Below are 17194 nucleotides of genomic sequence, written 5' to 3' on the forward strand. Positions count from 1 at the left end.
CAACTTATGTTTGATAGAAAAAAGCTACCTCTGAGAAAATTAATTTAATAGATATCTGTTGGAGATGTGACAACTAAAATACATGCTCAAGTGCTCAGTAAAAATGAGTGTTCTCAGTGTAAATTTGTTTACTGTTGCCCTTGTCAGTACCTGAACCTCTGACTGGCAGAAACATCAATTCAGGGGTTCTCAGACTTTTGGACCCTGGAACCTGACCTCTTTGACAAGAACTTCAGAGGAATTCATCTTTTGAAAGACAGTGAATACAAGGAAGCTTGTGGACTTCTTGCTCAAGTCTAGAAACTGTCTAGAGGTCTGTGATTCTGGAGAGATGATCCTTGTGTTGCTTTCAGAAGCACAAGAACCCTGTGATAATTCTGAGTTTGGAGGGGAGTCCTGTAACTCTATTAGTCTAAACAGTGACATGTTGTACTTTCTTCTTATTTTGTGAGCTCTCTTTATCTGCTTTCAGGAGCCCATTAAAGTATGTGATACTTTTTCCTGATTTTTGACCTTTCTTTTTGAATATATAGAGAAATCTTCCACATACTACTTATTTGGCTTTTTCTCTTTTAATGGTATATTTAAGTATCCCACGTGTTTGGAGTTTTTGATGTATTTTAGTTTTATAACAGAATGTTCTGCTTCTCTCTCATCTTCCTTTCTCCTCATATTTCAAGAGGAAGAACATATCTTGATTTACTTTGCTTGCCACATTAACCCATTCTACAGCTGGAAGAATGAGATTGTATATTTTTCATGTGGTCTGGTTGTTTCAGTTTTGCTTATGCAAATGTAATCATTGAAGAAAACCAGAAATAATTTCAATAATGAGTGTGAGGTGACAAAGCAGTGCAGGGGGATCTATTATTTTTAAGAAGAATATATTCAGTAATGAGACTGTAGGCCTACAAGATTGCTCATGATAGTTTGCTTTTCTTTCATGATGACTTGCTGAGGCAGACATGTAGCAGTATCCCGTCTAGGACACTGCGGCTCATATTTCTTCCTAGAGTTTGTGTACTCCTAGGATCCATCTTTTTGCCTTAAAGTTCTTCTTGTATATTTATCTTTTTAGAAGATTTTTCAGGTATGAAAATAATGTTATATCCATTCACAATGACAAAATGCATCATCTGTGGTAAGTAATTGGCCCTAGGCCACACATGAAGTCTCCCTAGGTGAGAATTGAATTCATCTCTTGATTCTAGGCTAGCTATTTTTTCAATGTGTACCCAGCAACAGAGAGATTTCTAATTTTAATTTGCAAATAGAAAACCCAGCTCTTCTTGCTCTCTAAGGATCTTTACATGAAGAGTGAGGAATAATCTAGTTGTAATGAATCGTATGGCAACTTTTTGTGGGAAAGAAGTTATACTTTGGAATTAGGTTCTAATATTTATAAAACTTACATATTTTCATTTTTTATTATTATTTTTTCCAAAAGGATTATTACTACTTCCAACTCTCTGCAGTCATCATCATTTACAGTTTGTTTTTCTGAGTTTTTTTATTACAATTTTTTTTAATCTGGAGATAGTTCAATAATTACTTCAAAATACCTAGTAATCTCTTAAAGATTCAAGTATTGTATTTTTTGGTTTCTCATGCAACTTTGCTTTACCATTAAAGGAAGCAAATCCCTTACTACTGTTTAGATTTTTCTGCATCTTGCAATGGTAAGTTTGGTATGTTCAACTGCATTCCTCCACTGATATCTGTTTAATCAGTCCTACCACTTTACAAAACTGTACTTAAAGTACTTTTAGTACACTAGAAACTTGCAAAAAGCTTTCCTTCTCCAGTCTTACACATTTTTTAATTACTCATTTACATATAGGGATGTATTCAGTGCAGTTTGTCCCCATGACTCTGCTTTGCTTGTTGTAATGGCATCATCTCATTCTGTGGAAGAAATACCACAGCAAAATATGCGTCCATCTAGACCAGTATTAAGTTTTTTTTTTTTTTTTCTAAAGCCATGCTTTATCTAGACTTAGTTTTTTAGAAATGAAATGAGATACTGTCTATTCAAAGTATTTCCAGTTTGTCACCTTTAACTTCAGTTTGTGTGAGTTGCATAGTCAACTTGTAAATTAAGAACTCTAGGCTGGGAGCTAAATGACTTTGAGTAACATATATAAAAAATTAAATTGTATTACAACTGTAAGACATACTCTGATTCATTATTAGAAATTTCAGGTACAGGAATTTAATATTTTAGAATCATCCTACCTAGTGCCTGAACAATACTGAGAACAGAGGCTGAAATGTCCCTGGGTTGCAGACTCAGGCTCTTTTTCTTACTTTTGGAGTCTTGCGTTCCTTTCTGCGTGGTGGCGCAAATTCAGGGCTGAGCAGCTTTGCCTGGAGCCTTACAATTAGGTTGGTCTCTAATGGGAAAGCTGTGGGTTTGGCTTCTGATAGGTAGAATAGACCTTAGAATCTAATATATAATTTCTTTTGGAAGCCTCTAGCCACCAGGCTGACATGTGAAACCTAGTACCCCTTTCTGTTCATGACATATTTTAAAGGGAGAGGAATGAGCCAACTGTGTATTAAAAGAGTTCTTAAATGTCTAGAGAAAAGTCAGTTTTTGTTTGTGAATTCCTTAATATTGATCTACGGACTGAGTGGATTCCAGTTTACTTTTTCTTGGCTATAAAACTACAGTGATTTAGGATCATCTGCATGTTATGTTCAGACATTCCTGCTGTGAGAGTGGAAGTCTTTTGGAGGAGATAACTGGAGGCAGTACGTGCATCAACTCTCCCATTACTGGAGTATGGGCCAACATTTAGTCCCATATGTGTAGGATTAAATCCAGAATAGACACACTTCTGTCTTCTCTTCCCACAGCCTATACAAAGACTTCATGAAAGAGCTGTGGTGAATCCTTAAGTTTGTGTAGTTTAAAGTACAGGAATGTGCTTGCAAACTCTGTTCCTGTACTGGACAGTGCCTATTTCACGTTTTTATTTTGGACTGAAGTTTGTCTAAATTGAGCTCATCTCAGAGATGTTTTTAGCAATTGTAAGCAAAAATCAATTTTATTTTCAAACTATGAAAAAGTTCTCTGAGAACATTGGAATAATAATCCTTAGGTTCTGTAGCTTGTTGTACTGTGATACGTTCGTATAGATTATATCTTCATTTTATCTATACCAGATCATTGTGTGTGGTTGAGCATTCTCATGATCAGAAAACATCAGTTCTTTCTTAACTCTGCCTCTTAAGAAAAAGTAACTGCAATTCTCTATCATGTTGGCTTCAGTTCTCTTCTAGTTGTATCATTTCTTTTGGCTGTGGCTTACTATACATTTGTTTCTTCAGATATTTTGAAACAATGAAGTAGGGCAGGGATTATGCTTTGTACCTGTTACTAATAGTAATGCACATGTCAACTACTTTCAAAAATTAGCAGACCTGCTTTCTTAGTCTCTGTATTGTAAGTTTCAAGTGTGCAAGATGGTCTATTTGATTTTAATACTTTAGTAATATTCATGCCACTATAAATGTGGGGAGTTTTCTTTCTACAAGTCATTAAATCCATATTATTTTTTGAAGTACTGATTCATCATTAGACTAGCTGTTGGTCTATTTCTTCTTTTTTCCTTATAGGAAATAGTTAGTTTGTAAGATGGCTATCCTATAATATCTCACAGTTTGTGTATTACCTCTTTTTCTGTGTTACAGCAACACTTTACATATTCAGCACTTCATTCAGTGCTACTTGAGCCTGAAAACCTTGTACATAAGTTGCAGCCTTACTTCTAGATTTCTATATGTTTACTCAAAACCCCTGAAAGTCATATACTGGGCTGTTTGATCTGTGACCTGCAGATAATTCGACCAGTGCAGACCCAGTTCTTCAGGAGAGATTGGACTAGAGAAATTGGGTAGCCGCCTCCTCTTGGCTGATGTCCCATGTTGCCACCAATTTGAGCATTCAAACGCACACTACATTTGTTCTGTTACTAGGGGCATCGTATGTACTGCTCTCACACAGAATGGCTATGATGTACACGCACAGTAGATCCATGAAACACTTTGCTTGGTAAGGAAAGGTAAGTGTCCCAGCTGAAACCTCTGGGAATCTCTACCAGGCATCCAGATTTGCATCGGGAAATTCTGAGCAGAGTGATAGTCTGAACTTTATGCCTCCTCTGCAGAATGCGCTGTAGAGTACTGCTTTCCTTGGTTCTATAAATGTAAAGAAACTGATGAGTAGATATAAAAATAACATCTGCTGGTCACCGTAGGGGGTTTCTGTTCCAGTGTATGAATTTGCTTCTGTCTGTACCTCTGAAAAGAAGCAAAAACACAAAATTAGTATTTCTTAACCTTATCCTAAGCCAAGCTTTTAATTTATTTATGTTAATTGGTGAGTCTGTGTGGTCTGAGATCCTCATGGGTAGATCTGTTTTCTTCTTGTGGCACTGTTGGAAGGAATCCACTAGAATCTGCAATGGCTTAGTGCAAACTGTGGTTGTTATTACTGCAGTCTGGACTTCAGACTCTTAACACCACAACATTTGGTGCAATTTGATGCTTTTACTTAAATGGCGAAAGCAAATGACTCTGTTCTTGCACTAGTAGAGTAAGATGTTTAATAATATGGACTGTAAATAAAAATTGTAGTATAATCAAATATCATGGTAAATGAGTTAATAGTAACAAGGATCAAAGTGAATAACTGCATAAACTCATGTAATTTGACAGCTGTTAGCTTAATAGCAGCCCTAGATCAACAGTGGCTTTCTTGGCAGAAAGAAAAATAAAAAGTAATTCAGTGTGCATGTTTTATAAGATTTCCCTGGAGCTGGGTGGCAGTTTGACTCTTCAGTCAATTGAATACTGTAATGTTTCTTGTTTTGTTTTTTTTTTTTTGCATGTAAAGGTAGTGTGGGGAAAGGAGACAGAAGGAAATAAAAAGAAGCTTTCTTATTTTTTTGTAATTGAACTATAAAAGGATATGTCAGTTCAGCAAAAACTGTTAAATAACTGCAAATGAAAAGGATGCATCATTTTTAAAATTTAACTCGAATAATCAAGCATTAGCTATAAAAGCATTATTAATGAATTGATTTGCATAACTCAGAAGGATCCTGAGTGTATATATAGTAAGTTTAGGTTGTAGTCTTAACTATAGTTTTATTTATCCTAGCACTTTGAAATTTTGTTTTGCGGTGAACATAATTTAGCTAAAATTCAGGAGAGCTTTTTCTTTCTTTTTGGCAACAGTGAAGTGAAGGGTTTTTTTGGTTTGGTTCTTTTTAAGTGTTACCAAACTCTAACGAGATTACTCTCTTAGAAGAGTTCATAGCTATTCTTATAAAAAGATGCAGAACTGATTTTGTTTGACAACTTACAGGTAACAAATCTATGGATTTTTTAAATCTGAGGGGGGAAATGCCTTTATTTCAAAGTCAATCCAAAGTACAGTTTTGGAAAAAACTTGGATCTGTTGGTGAGTCGGTATAGAAAGTAACTGGTCCGCTATCATAACACGCATCGGTACATACTCAGTTAATATGCTACTAATAAACGGCTTACCCCCCACAGTAGGGGGGGCAGAAAACTTTCTTCCATAAAAAAACTATTTATTACATCCTTCCTTTTGCCATATTTTTTTAAGTTCATATTTTTAGTATCTCTTTTCCTTTTTATTCTTACAGTTTTATTATTTGAAGTACGTAATGCATGACTAATAAGTTTCTTGTCCTGAAATAGTTTGAGAATGGGCAGAATGTTGAAGTAGATAATGACTTCAACATTGTGAATGTGTATATAGATTGTATATAAAAATTGGTGGGGAAACTCATGGAGTTGACTTTTGGAAACAGAAAGTTCACCTTGGAAAATAGACTCATTCTGATGTCCATTGAGCATTGTCCATTGAGCATTTTCTTTGACTTTTGGACACTACATGAAGCTCTGAATTTCTGAAGAAAGAAGAATGCATCCGACCCTCAGTGGAAACATGCTGTGCTGTTATGGACTCTGGAGGCATGCGTTTCCGAGGTGTAAAAACTTGCCTGCGATCTTGACTCTGGGCTTCTGTCCTGTTTGCTCTTTAGTGGACTTGCAGCTGCCCTCACTGAGTGGCTAATGGTGCACCGAGGTGGCGAAGAGCAAGTATAACTAGTACAGGCCAGGTCCAGCTGAGGAGAAACCTTCTCTGTTGAAAGAATACAGACTTCTGGGAGCCCATTCAGTAGCTCTCACAGTGACCCTAACTCAAGCTGGGGGCAAAGCAGTACTCGCCATTCATAATAACCAGTGAAGTTGCACTGCCTCTTTGTCTGTAGTATTTATGTGCTAGTTCATTAAAGCACTGCCTTTAAATATTTTACTCTTTCCCAGGTAAAATACAGGATAATGTGCTTTGCCCGTTATGGGGAACAGGGGGCTAATGAATGTATTTTTGCATTTAAAGCTATAAATTTTTCTATGAAACTTTGTCATTAAGGAGAACTTGTCGGAGGAAGGAGTTTGTGTTAGCTGGAGCTGTGAATGCACACACTGGAGTTTCGTGGTGAGCCGAGAGCAGAGAACCGAGAGCACACCAAAGAAGTGGCAAGTGTTTGGGATGTCACAGTTAACATCCCTGTACTACCTTGTCTGCAGCAGAAATTTGAGTTAAAGTCCAGCACAGCTGTTTTCAAGATGTATTTTTTCATTTTGTTGTTAAAAATTCATGAAAGCTAACCATGAAAAGTAAGCCTATTGCTACAAAACTAGAGACCTGTGTGTGTGCTGGAGTGCTCTTCAGGATCTACAAATCAAAAAAGTTGAAAATCACTTCCCCCCCCCCCATATCCCAACTTGTGCATTAATACCAGACCATTCAGTATTCTGGTTATGTGTTCTGAATGTTCTCTCTAATTTCTGAGCTGTCATATGTTCACTCTAGTGAGGAATGGGAAGAATTCTGATACTGCAAAATTTTCACAAGTGCTGGGAAATCATTAAATACCCAGTTTTAATACAATATGCAAAATTACTCTCAGAGATCTGAGGAAAAAAAAAACAAACTTGTGACTACTATTTAAACTGAAGGGGAAAAATGCTCTTAGAATGAATTGTGACTTTTTTATTCACTACGCAAGACAAAAAATGGTACAGAACTGCAACTAAAAAAAACATAGAAGAGCTTCAGAGTGTAGCTTTGATTAAGGACCTGTCATCCAGCATCTTGTCCACTTTCTTCTACTTAAGTAAGCCTAGTGAAGAAGTTACCTGTCCCTAAAACCTAGCAGTCATGGCTAGAAAACTGCTGGAACAGGGAGATACAATGATATTATGATGGCAAGAGGAGGGGGAAGGGTGGTTGAGGGTAATGGTTCATTTAATTTTGCAAAGAAGTTGGAACCTGAAGAGGGTGAAGATTTGGCATGTCAGAAGAATTACGTCTCTCTGCTAACTTCAAACACACACAAATAACTGAGCAAGTTAGAAAAGCAGTGTAGTTAGTAATTGACACCAGGAAACTGAAGGGCAGAACAAGCTTGAGTTGCGGGGAAAATGAGCGGTTTTTTTTCTCTCCCAAAAGTAATTCTTCTCAGAAGAAAGTAAGGAGTTGGAGTGATTTGATTCGTATGGTAGAAGAAGCTGAATTTATATTTATGCTGAGACCCAGGGTGCAAACTTGGAGGAAGCAAGCTGGCAGTTGAAGACTTGCTGTAGAAGCCTATAAACTTTGGCATGCATGCAGTGCAGTATGCCTTTAAAAAGGCTAATAAACCAAAATTCATTGGTTGTAACCAGAAAATTCTTGCATACATTCTAATATAGACAGAGCAATTTAAGGCTTTGTTCCTTGTTTTTCCGTAGTTACATTTGAGATATTTTTGAACAGTTTTAAGAAGCTTAGAGATTTCTCTCAGGATGCAAGTTCACCCTGACAGTAGTAGAATGAACTGTTGACATCATTGTAAACGCATGGAGCTTGCTCATGTGAAAGATGTAAAATATTAATAACTAACTTTGCCATCTAGATTGATTAAAATGCAAGTAAGTTTTTCCATTTTCGCTTAATGGCTGCTGATTTCAGTTAAAAAACAAAATGAAGAAAATCTACTTGAACATTTACACACACAGACACATACACTTGTAGATATGAGTCTTACTAAAAGAGGACAATGTCAAGGTAAAATATATCTAAGACATGTACAAAATGGAATTGCTTTAGTGCAAAGCTGAAAACATTGAAGTCCTACAACTAGTATAGACAGATATGAAACTAAAAATAAAAAGCCGAAATTTAACTTCCTAAAATTCATTAAGTATTTAAAAGGAAGGGCCAAAAACACAGTAAATGAGTTATTGATTTAATTACAGATGAGTTGCGTATCAATTAAAAGAAAGAAATAATTAAACCACCGGCAAGGTCTTATGTCATATTTCATCTGCATCAACTGCCCAAAATCAATCTCAGAATTCAGGCAATATAAGCCCCCCAAAAACCCATTTTTCCCCATGCCTTAAATTGCTATTAGAAGTCCACTACTGCTGTATTTTCTAAAATTGTTCGTTTAAAACAAGATGCAAACAAACTGTAGGAATACTGACATAAAGTAAAATAGAAAGTGCTAACTTTAAATTCTCTTAATCTTAAAATGCATCTCACTTAAGATGGATGCAATTCAAATTGACCATTGAAGCATATTTTAAACCGGAACTAAATCCGGACCCTTATAAGGTGCTCATCATAACCTGAACGGAACTGAAATACACGCAGCCCATGAACTGAGAAACTGTCCAGATCATGGAAGACTTGGTGTTGGTTGGTTGGTTTTGTTGTTGTCGGTAAAGAAATTGTGTGCTTTTCATCCCAAGCTCAGGGATTCAAGTGTAGCCCAGTTCATCAGTAAACCTGCCAAGTTGTAACTCATCTCGTGGGTCTGAGAACGAATTATAGGCGTCCGTCCCCTTCCTGGCGCGTAGTCGGGAACCAGCCGTTCCCGAGCAGTTCCTGGCTACGCCAGCAACGAAGCCAGGGCACGAGGAGATGGCAGCAGTTGTCCGCAGCCCACCCATGCTCTGACCGTCTCCCCACACTGCGGCTCTGCCCCCTGCGTCTCCGCAGCTGGGCAAGGGGGGAGAGGAGAGCTGATGCCGAGGCACGTTGGGAGCATGTTGTTGCGAAGGGAGAGCGAGGAAGGTAGAAGCCCTGCTGACCACCAAGTAGGTTGTATTTGTGCCTTACCCTCCTGCAGTGTCCCAGCAGGGATGAAAGAATCAGATTGGGACCCTGGGAGAAGAAGGGAGTACGTGGAGGGGGAGAGGCCAGTGCCTGTGAGCTGCTCTTGTCACAGCTGTGGCCATGCCAGCAGCTGGTCTCCGTCTTTGTTGGCCTCTGGTGGAAAGGAGAACTAAATTAGCATACGAGCTGGGGCTTATCTCTTGCCTATAGAAAAGATCAAAAAAAAAAAAAAAAACTACAGTTTAGACAAAGTGGCAGGGAATGTCTGTCATAATGTTTTACATGCTGTGTCTTTAAAAAAAAAGGAGGGGAGGGAGAAGATTTTTTTTTCAGAGAGCAAAAGTGCCTTTTTGCCTTCTTTTTCCTTCCTCACTGCATGCTTTTTATGTAAACCAGTCTCTTTATCGTTAATTCTGTCTGTATTTGAGCTTCAACATTGGAGCTATTGTCGCCTATTGTAATTTCTGTGCAATATCAGAAGGGTGAAATAGCACAGGCAAGCAGTAAGATAGTCCTTCTATTGAAGGGACCAGTCAACTGATGGAATTACTAGAATTCTTTTGTCTTGCAGTATCTAAACTACAATGGTTTAGCAGGGCATAGTCATAATGTGTAGCTTTCACTTATAGAAGAAACGAAACCGCTAAAATGTGCCTGTGATCTTAGCGAATCAGAAATTTCTTACTCAAAAATGAGCTGGAACAAGCTGCTGGCAGAAGCAGCAGCGCCGTTTTGGCAGTAACGTGGTATGTCATCCTGCAGAACTTTTTTGTGGGACCGTAACCTGAGGGTGGATCCTGCAAGAGCGGAGGATACAAGCTGCTTCCCTCTTACTCATTATGAAAACCAAAGAAAGCTTGCACTGATTCTGCATACTGCGGTAGTCTTCAGAATGATTAAAGTAATTTGGTAGTCTTTACATAATTCTTTTTGGAAGAAGGCATACAAGTCAGCAGAAGCAAAGTATATGGAGAGAGAGTCTTCTGTTACAGCGTTGTCTTAGATAGACACAGTCATAACTGAAATATTTATAATTTAAAGCAACAGAAAAATAAGGAAAAAGCTCATGAACAGAATGAAGAGAGTACATTTTAAGGAGAAATAAAAGCAAACCAGAAATGATAAATTGTAGCTCACTGTTAAGTTATGCATGGGGAATCAAACTACTGGAAAACCATTTTCATTTTTCTTGAACCAAAAGTTAATCTAGTCTGTTGCTTTTGAAGTTATGCTGAACTTGAACATCTTCAGTGCTAATCAGAACTGAACTGCATAATTTCCCTTTTTTTTTTTTTTGACTCCCCAGTTCTTTCAGAGTTTTGAAGACTGAAAAATAAACAGGGCTGTCAATACTGTATTAAATTTGAGAAGTATACCACAGAGAAATGTTTCTGTTGCCTCCATGCTGGAGGAAATCAAACTATGTTATATGAAAATTACGAGTCTTAATGAAAAATGCAGAGATAAAAAAGCTTTTTGTTATACCTACACTTAGTTCTTTTTGTCCACAAGCAGGGGACAAGCATTAGATGTGCACAGAATCTTGTATGACAGCTAGACAGTGGCAAATGTTAGGCATTTTTTCTAAATGCCATCAGGAAACTCAGACCCATAAAACCTTTTTTAATATTTGAAGATGGAGGTGGGTAAAGGTATCTATATAACAAAATTAAGTAAGCTTTTCAGGATTTTTTTTCAAGGTCAGATGTTTATCACTTTGTTTTTAACAAGGTTTAATATTTATTACTCAGGTCTTTACAAAAAAAATTTAATGATTGGATCTGTGTGTTAGTTATTTTGAACTTGATAAAGATTATTGAAACATCAACTTTTAGAGAACAAAAGTGTAGAATGGAGTTTTTGCAGATTTTTATTATATAGAAAATCTTTGGGAAATACTCCTGATTGTTATTAGTAGCACCATGACTCAAGTTTGGGTTTTTGCAGATAGCTGCATTGATATTACAGAATAGTATTGAATATATTTTTTTCACTTGATCTGATTGCATTTTTTTCCTTTGTAAATCTGGAGGTAATTTTCTGTGTTGTATATCTAACTTTTTTTCTTACTTGCTCATCAGAGTGCTAAAATTGTGTTGTGGTATTGCTGAGCTTCAATAGTTCAAGTGCCCTTTAACTATTTATAAAAAAATTTTACTTAGTAATCTAAAAAGATGGGATTTGCTCTTCTGTTAAAAACTCTCAGTTGATATTGTGAAAGAAAAATAAACTATGCTGACTGGTTTTTCCTTTAATTGTGAGGAGGTGCCCATTGTTTAACGGGCCAAAATTGCCTGTCTATAGACTTGCAGCGCTTTGTTGTCCTTTATTGTAAGCTATTGAGGTAGGATTCATCTCGCCTAACTGCAGATACCTACAACTAAGTCAGTCACCCCTCACCATCTTTATCGTTAATGAAGAGGTGAGTTCTTGTAGCACGTGATCCATCTAACCCATTTTGGATATCTGGGGAAATTGTCCCATTGATTACACTATGAAGGAAGCATATGGTAGTCATATGTAGGCATCTAACATGTAAATATCTGCATCCTTAAATGAGTGTTCCTCTGCCTGATGAAACTGGGTTTTTTGTTTGCATTGATTAGATTTTTTTTTTCCCCAAGGAATTTTATTTTTTTAATGACTACCTCTTTTAAAAAAAATGTTCATCTTTCCATTTTAGGTCAGAAGACTTGTCTCCACTTACATGGTATCTTTCCTTACCTCTATGTACCATATGATGGTTTTGGACAGCATCCAGAACACTATCTTCGTCAAGTGGCATTCAGCATTGACAGAGCACTTAATGTGGCTTTAGGCAATCCGTCTTCTACTGTCCAGCATGTTTTCAAAGTGTCATTAGTATCTGGAATGTGAGTATTGCATGTTAAGATTTTTTGGTTATGTGCTTTGAAATGTTTTTATGATTGCTCTATTCAGAAGTATCTGATAAGGATTGGGATGACTGTGGAGCTTCTGTTCTCCCTTAACCCCCCCTCCCCCCCCCCACAGTAAATTCATACAGGTTTGTGCAGCTACTAAATGCCTTTTCTCATTCACTGTGACTTAATGTAATCAACATTTTTCCTCCAAAATGCTTGACCTCACCATTCTTTCTAAACTTGAATCCTGCTATTTTTTTTTTCCAAATCTCTCCCTGTTAGCCTTTTCTGCCTCTTCTATTAAGATAGTACTCTCCAGCCAGCATTTTCTATCTGCCTGATTTATTCTAGGTTCCCTGTGTCATGCGGGAACCAGCCTCTGGGTCTCCTTTTCCTGTCTCTCCTCCCTTCCCCCCACCTTTACTATCTACATCCCTTTAGGAAGTACGGGGTAGAGTGTCAGGTCATGTTTATCCATCTGATTTTCCCAGCAGCACAATGAAGTAGAGGCTTTTAAATATTCATTTATTTATCTGTCAAGCTGACTTGTGTTTTTGTTTGGGGTAGTTTTCTGCTGCTCCTGGAACTGTATATTATTATGGGATGTTAACACTTTAAGGATTCTCTCAATCCATATTAGACTTCTGTAACCAAGGACTGAAAAATGTATCAAATCATGGTGAATAATAGGAAGCTGTCCTGGAGGAACACAGTCTATACATGCATTGAATTTTTCAGCTTCATAACAAAAGAATGAAAATACTAACATTCAGCAGTGTGCAGCAATACCTTTTAGCCATTTTTTTGTATGTGTTTCTGAAAAACATGTCCTTTCTAACTTTTAAGTTCAGGAAGATGAGACATGTCCTTTCTTCTACAGCCAGCTGTAATGCTGTTTTCTAGATACTGCCAGCAAAGCGGCTGCAATGTATTTTTTTTTAATTTTTAATCTGAAATTTCCATTTTTGCAATAGCGGGAAAGCTGACCCATAGTATTTCTTATTGGTCATGCCGAAAATGAGTGGCAGCTTCTAAATAATTTTTTTTCTCATTTCATAGTTATCTGTCTCTGACAAGCTTGCAATTCACTATGTAAGATTGTATGATGTTGAACCCACCTAGCCAAAAGTGTTAGACTGAAATTTCTACTGACTAGTGTGTACTCTAGTCCTGAATACCCTTCCAGTCTTCTGCATTCTTTTTTTCTGTTGCTCCCTTCCTTCCTCCCCAGATTCACATATGTGTACATGTACCAACTCTGACCCCACTGAGTCAGTACCTTATAGGAATTGTCTGTTTAGAAATGTGCAATGTGTTAATAATGTATAAAGATGTCAGATTAAGATTCCACAGAGTTTGTCTGTAAAGAATTGGTGTTTGCACAAGGGACATTTAATTTTTGAAATGGAATGAAAGTTTATTTTTAAGAAATACATTTGGATTATAATGGTTTTTGGCTTGATGTGGGAATTTTAATTCTCCTGGATATGCAGAATTCCATCCCCCCCCCCTTCACTTTTAATGATTTTTATAGTAATCTGTAGTTGAATAAACTCCGGTGCCTAACTGGCTAGTTTCTTGCTTTTACTTCTTTCTCTCCAGGCCTTTTTATGGTTACCATGAAAAGGAGAGACAGTTTATGAAGATTTATCTTTACAATCCTGCAATGGTAAAAAGGTAAGGACATGGTGATACTGACTCTGGATCAGGGCTCTGGTTGATATCCTTGTATCTTGAATGAAAGAGAGAGTCAGTTTGGAAGGAAGGTTGATGTACATTTTAACAATAGAAGTAACAAAATTATTGTCCAGGAGTGAAATGTTGTATTTAATGAAAGCACTGTTGGTTTCAACGTTACTGGCACATTAATTGCAATAAATTCAGGAATAAATAAGGAGGAAATATTAGGAATTATTTGTCAAAGATGTACTGAAATCTCTTGAGTGTATAATATAACTATCCTGTTAAAAAGAAAATAAATAAATAAAATAATAGAAGATTGTAAGATCTGGTTTTTGTTCTAGGCTTGTAAGTTGCTGCATGATGTTAAATTTTTGACTTAATGTAGAATATATGCATGTATGGCTGAGTGTAAGCAAATATAGCTTCACTTTGGAGCGTCTCATGTTTGAATTACTTGTATCCAAATAAGCAATGGCATTTCATACAGTTTATTCCTTTAATTTTTTTGTACAACTTATTTTTTGAACCACATTTTCTTGTACTTGAACATGCTTAGTCCATTTCCTTGAGTTCTAGATATCATACCACTTTCAAACACATTTATCACATGAATTTATAATTATCCAAATGCCTGCATTTTTTTAATGCACAGATGTTCAAAAGATCAGATTTCTCATGCTTTCTGGAAGCTATTAAAATACTGCTTATGTTTGTACAGTATGTACCTTTAAAACAAAGTGTGACTTCTTTATGTATGTATCAAAGAGAACTGGAGTGACTTGCAAAGTTATTACTAGTCTGCAGGCATACCACTGCCATAGTTGTTTTTTAGAAAACAGCTATATGTTGAATTATTATTAGAAGAGATTTTTTTTTGTAGATCTACTGTTGTGAAAACAAAGTTCTTAACAAGAAAAAAATATAACTAAGGCAGTATTTAAGACAATATGTATTTATTTCTATAAAATTAAAACCAAAATTTCTAAATACTGTTGCACTGGAAATATTTTTTTCTTATGTTTTAATTTCTTTAATTTTAGAGTATGTGAGCTTTTGCAAGGTGGAGCCATAATGAACAAATCTTACCAGCCTCATGAAGCCCATATTCCCTACCTCCTCCAACTCTTTATAGACTACAACCTATATGGAATGAATTTAATAAACCTGGCTGCTGTCAAATTCAGAAAGGCAAGGAGAAAAGGTAAGGTATTTGTTCTTAAGACCAAACAATTTTTTTTGTGGCTGAATGGGTATTGCACTGTTTCCTTAGAGTTTGCTTTCTGCATCAAAGTCCATGTGTAGTTTTCCATCATTGTTCCTCTTTGTGCTTGTGTATTGAGACTGAGGAACAACCTGCTTCCTAAACTGAGATGCTGCATGTCAAACATGACATGTTCTCTCAGTAGAATCATAGACTCTATGTAAGGTTGGAAGGGACCTCTGGAGATCATCTAGTCCAACCTCTCTGCTCAAGCAAGGTCGCCTAGAGCATGGTAGGCAGGGTTGCATCCAGGCGGGCCTTGAAGATCTCCAGAAAAGGAGACTCCACAACCTCTCTGGGCAACCTGTGCCAGTGCTCCGTCACTCTCACAGGGAAGAAATTCCCCCTCACGGTCAGGCAGAACTTCCCGTGCTTCAATTTCTGCCCATTGCCTCTTGTCCTGTCACATGGGACAACTGAAAAGAGTTTGTCCCCGTCCCCTTGACACCCTCCCTTCAGGTACTTGTACACATTGATAAGATCCCCCCTCAGTCTTCTCTTCCCCAGGCTGAAGAGGCCCAGTTCTCGCTGCCGTTCGTCATAGGGCAGGTGCTCCAGCCCTCTGATCATCTTTATAGCCCTGCGTTGGACTCTCTCCAGTAGCTCCATGTCTCTCTTGTCCTGGGGAGCCCAGAACTGGACATAGGACTCAAGATGAGGCCTCCCCAGGGCTGAGTAGAGGGGCAGGATCACCTCCCTCGACCTGCTGGCAACACTCTTCCTCATGCACCCCAGGATACCGTTGGTCGTCTTGGCCACAAGGGCACATTGCTGGCTCATGGTCAACTTGTTGTCCACCAGCACTCCCAGGTCCTTCTCTGCAGAGCTGCTCTCCAGAAGGTCAGCCCCCATCTTGTACTGGAGCCTAAGGTTGTTTTTCCCGAGGTGCGGGACTCTGCACTTGCCCGTGTTGAACTTCAGGAGGTTCCTCTCCACCCATCTCTCCAGCCTATCCAGGTCTCTCTGAATGGCAGCACAGCCCTCTGGTGTTATCAGCCACTCCTCCCAGCTTGGTATCATCAGCAAACTTGCTGAGGAGGCACTCTGTCCCTTTGTGCAGGTCATTGATGAATAAGTTGAAAAGGATGGGACCCAGGGCTGAGCTGAGCCCTGGGGGATGCCGCTAGCCACAGGCCTCCGACTAGACTCTACGCCACTGATGACAGCCCTCTGAGCTCTGCCTTTCAGACAGTTCTCAATCCACCTCACTGTCCACTCGTCTAACCCACACTTCCTGAGCTTACCTAGGAGGATGTTATGGGAGACAGTGTCAAAAGCCTTGCTGAAGTCAAGGTACACAACGTCCACTGCTCTCCCCTCATCTGCCCAGTCAGTCATTCCATCACAGAAGGCTATCAGATTGGTTAAGCAGGATTTCCCCTTGGTGAATCCATGCTGGCTACTCCTGATCACCTTCTTCTCTTCCATATGTCTGGAGATGACATCCAGAATGAGCTGTTCCATCACCTTACCAGGGATGGAGGTGAGGCTGATGGGCGTATAGTTGCCTGGGTCCTCCTTCTTGCCCTTCTTGAAGACTGGAGTGACACTGGCTTTCTTCCAGTCCTCAGGCTCCTCTCCAGCTCTCCAGGACCTTTCAAAGATGATGGAGAGCAGCCTGGCAACAACATCTGCCAGCTCCCTCAGTACCCGTGGGTGCATCCCATCCGGGCCCATGGATTTGTGGATGTCTAGCCTGCCCAGAAGGTCTCTAATCCTATCCTCCTCAACCAAAGGAGGGTAGCATGGGTTTGACATTTTTACAGGACATATGCACCTCTCTAAGAGGAATTTTGTATTTTTAGAAAAGTTGATATTTAGTTGAAGAATTTACGTGAGAGATAATATACAAGTAGTGTTGATCTACATTTTTTGACTTGTTTTTGAACCCTAAATCAATTACAATTCATTTTTTTTGCTACTGCAATACCTTGACAAAATTATGGCTGAATTATGTTATGGTCCTCTGATAAATAACATTTTAATTAAAATGCTTCCATTTGTACTACTGTTACTTGAAATTTGAAGTATAGATGTCTGGGCAAAGGAGATATTTTTAATTTTCATTTTGAAAAAATGGTTTGGTATTTTGAATGTAAAAGAAAAATAAGTACTGCTTAGTTAAATCACCATTTTTCTGATACTGAAAGCAGGAGTTTA

The 17194-nt window shown here is 38.1% G+C and overlaps 1 protein-coding gene across 1 annotated transcript in view; it reads left to right on the forward strand.

The window, feature by feature from the left end:
• REV3L (REV3 like, DNA directed polymerase zeta catalytic subunit) overlaps window positions 1-17194 on the forward strand; it is a 123832-nt gene that overhangs the window by 35832 nt on the left and 70806 nt on the right. Inside the window, exons 2-4 of the mRNA XM_062572642.1 lie at window positions 11892-12081; window positions 13693-13767; window positions 14814-14974. Coding sequence (XP_062428626.1) covers window positions 11892-12081; window positions 13693-13767; window positions 14814-14974 — 426 coding nt within the window. The remainder of the gene's footprint in view (window positions 1-11891; window positions 12082-13692; window positions 13768-14813; window positions 14975-17194) is intronic.

Source organism: Rhea pennata, chromosome 3 (genome assembly GCF_028389875.1).
Source record: "Rhea pennata isolate bPtePen1 chromosome 3, bPtePen1.pri, whole genome shotgun sequence".
In the NCBI taxonomy this organism is placed as follows: Eukaryota; Metazoa; Chordata; class Aves; order Rheiformes; family Rheidae; genus Rhea; species Rhea pennata.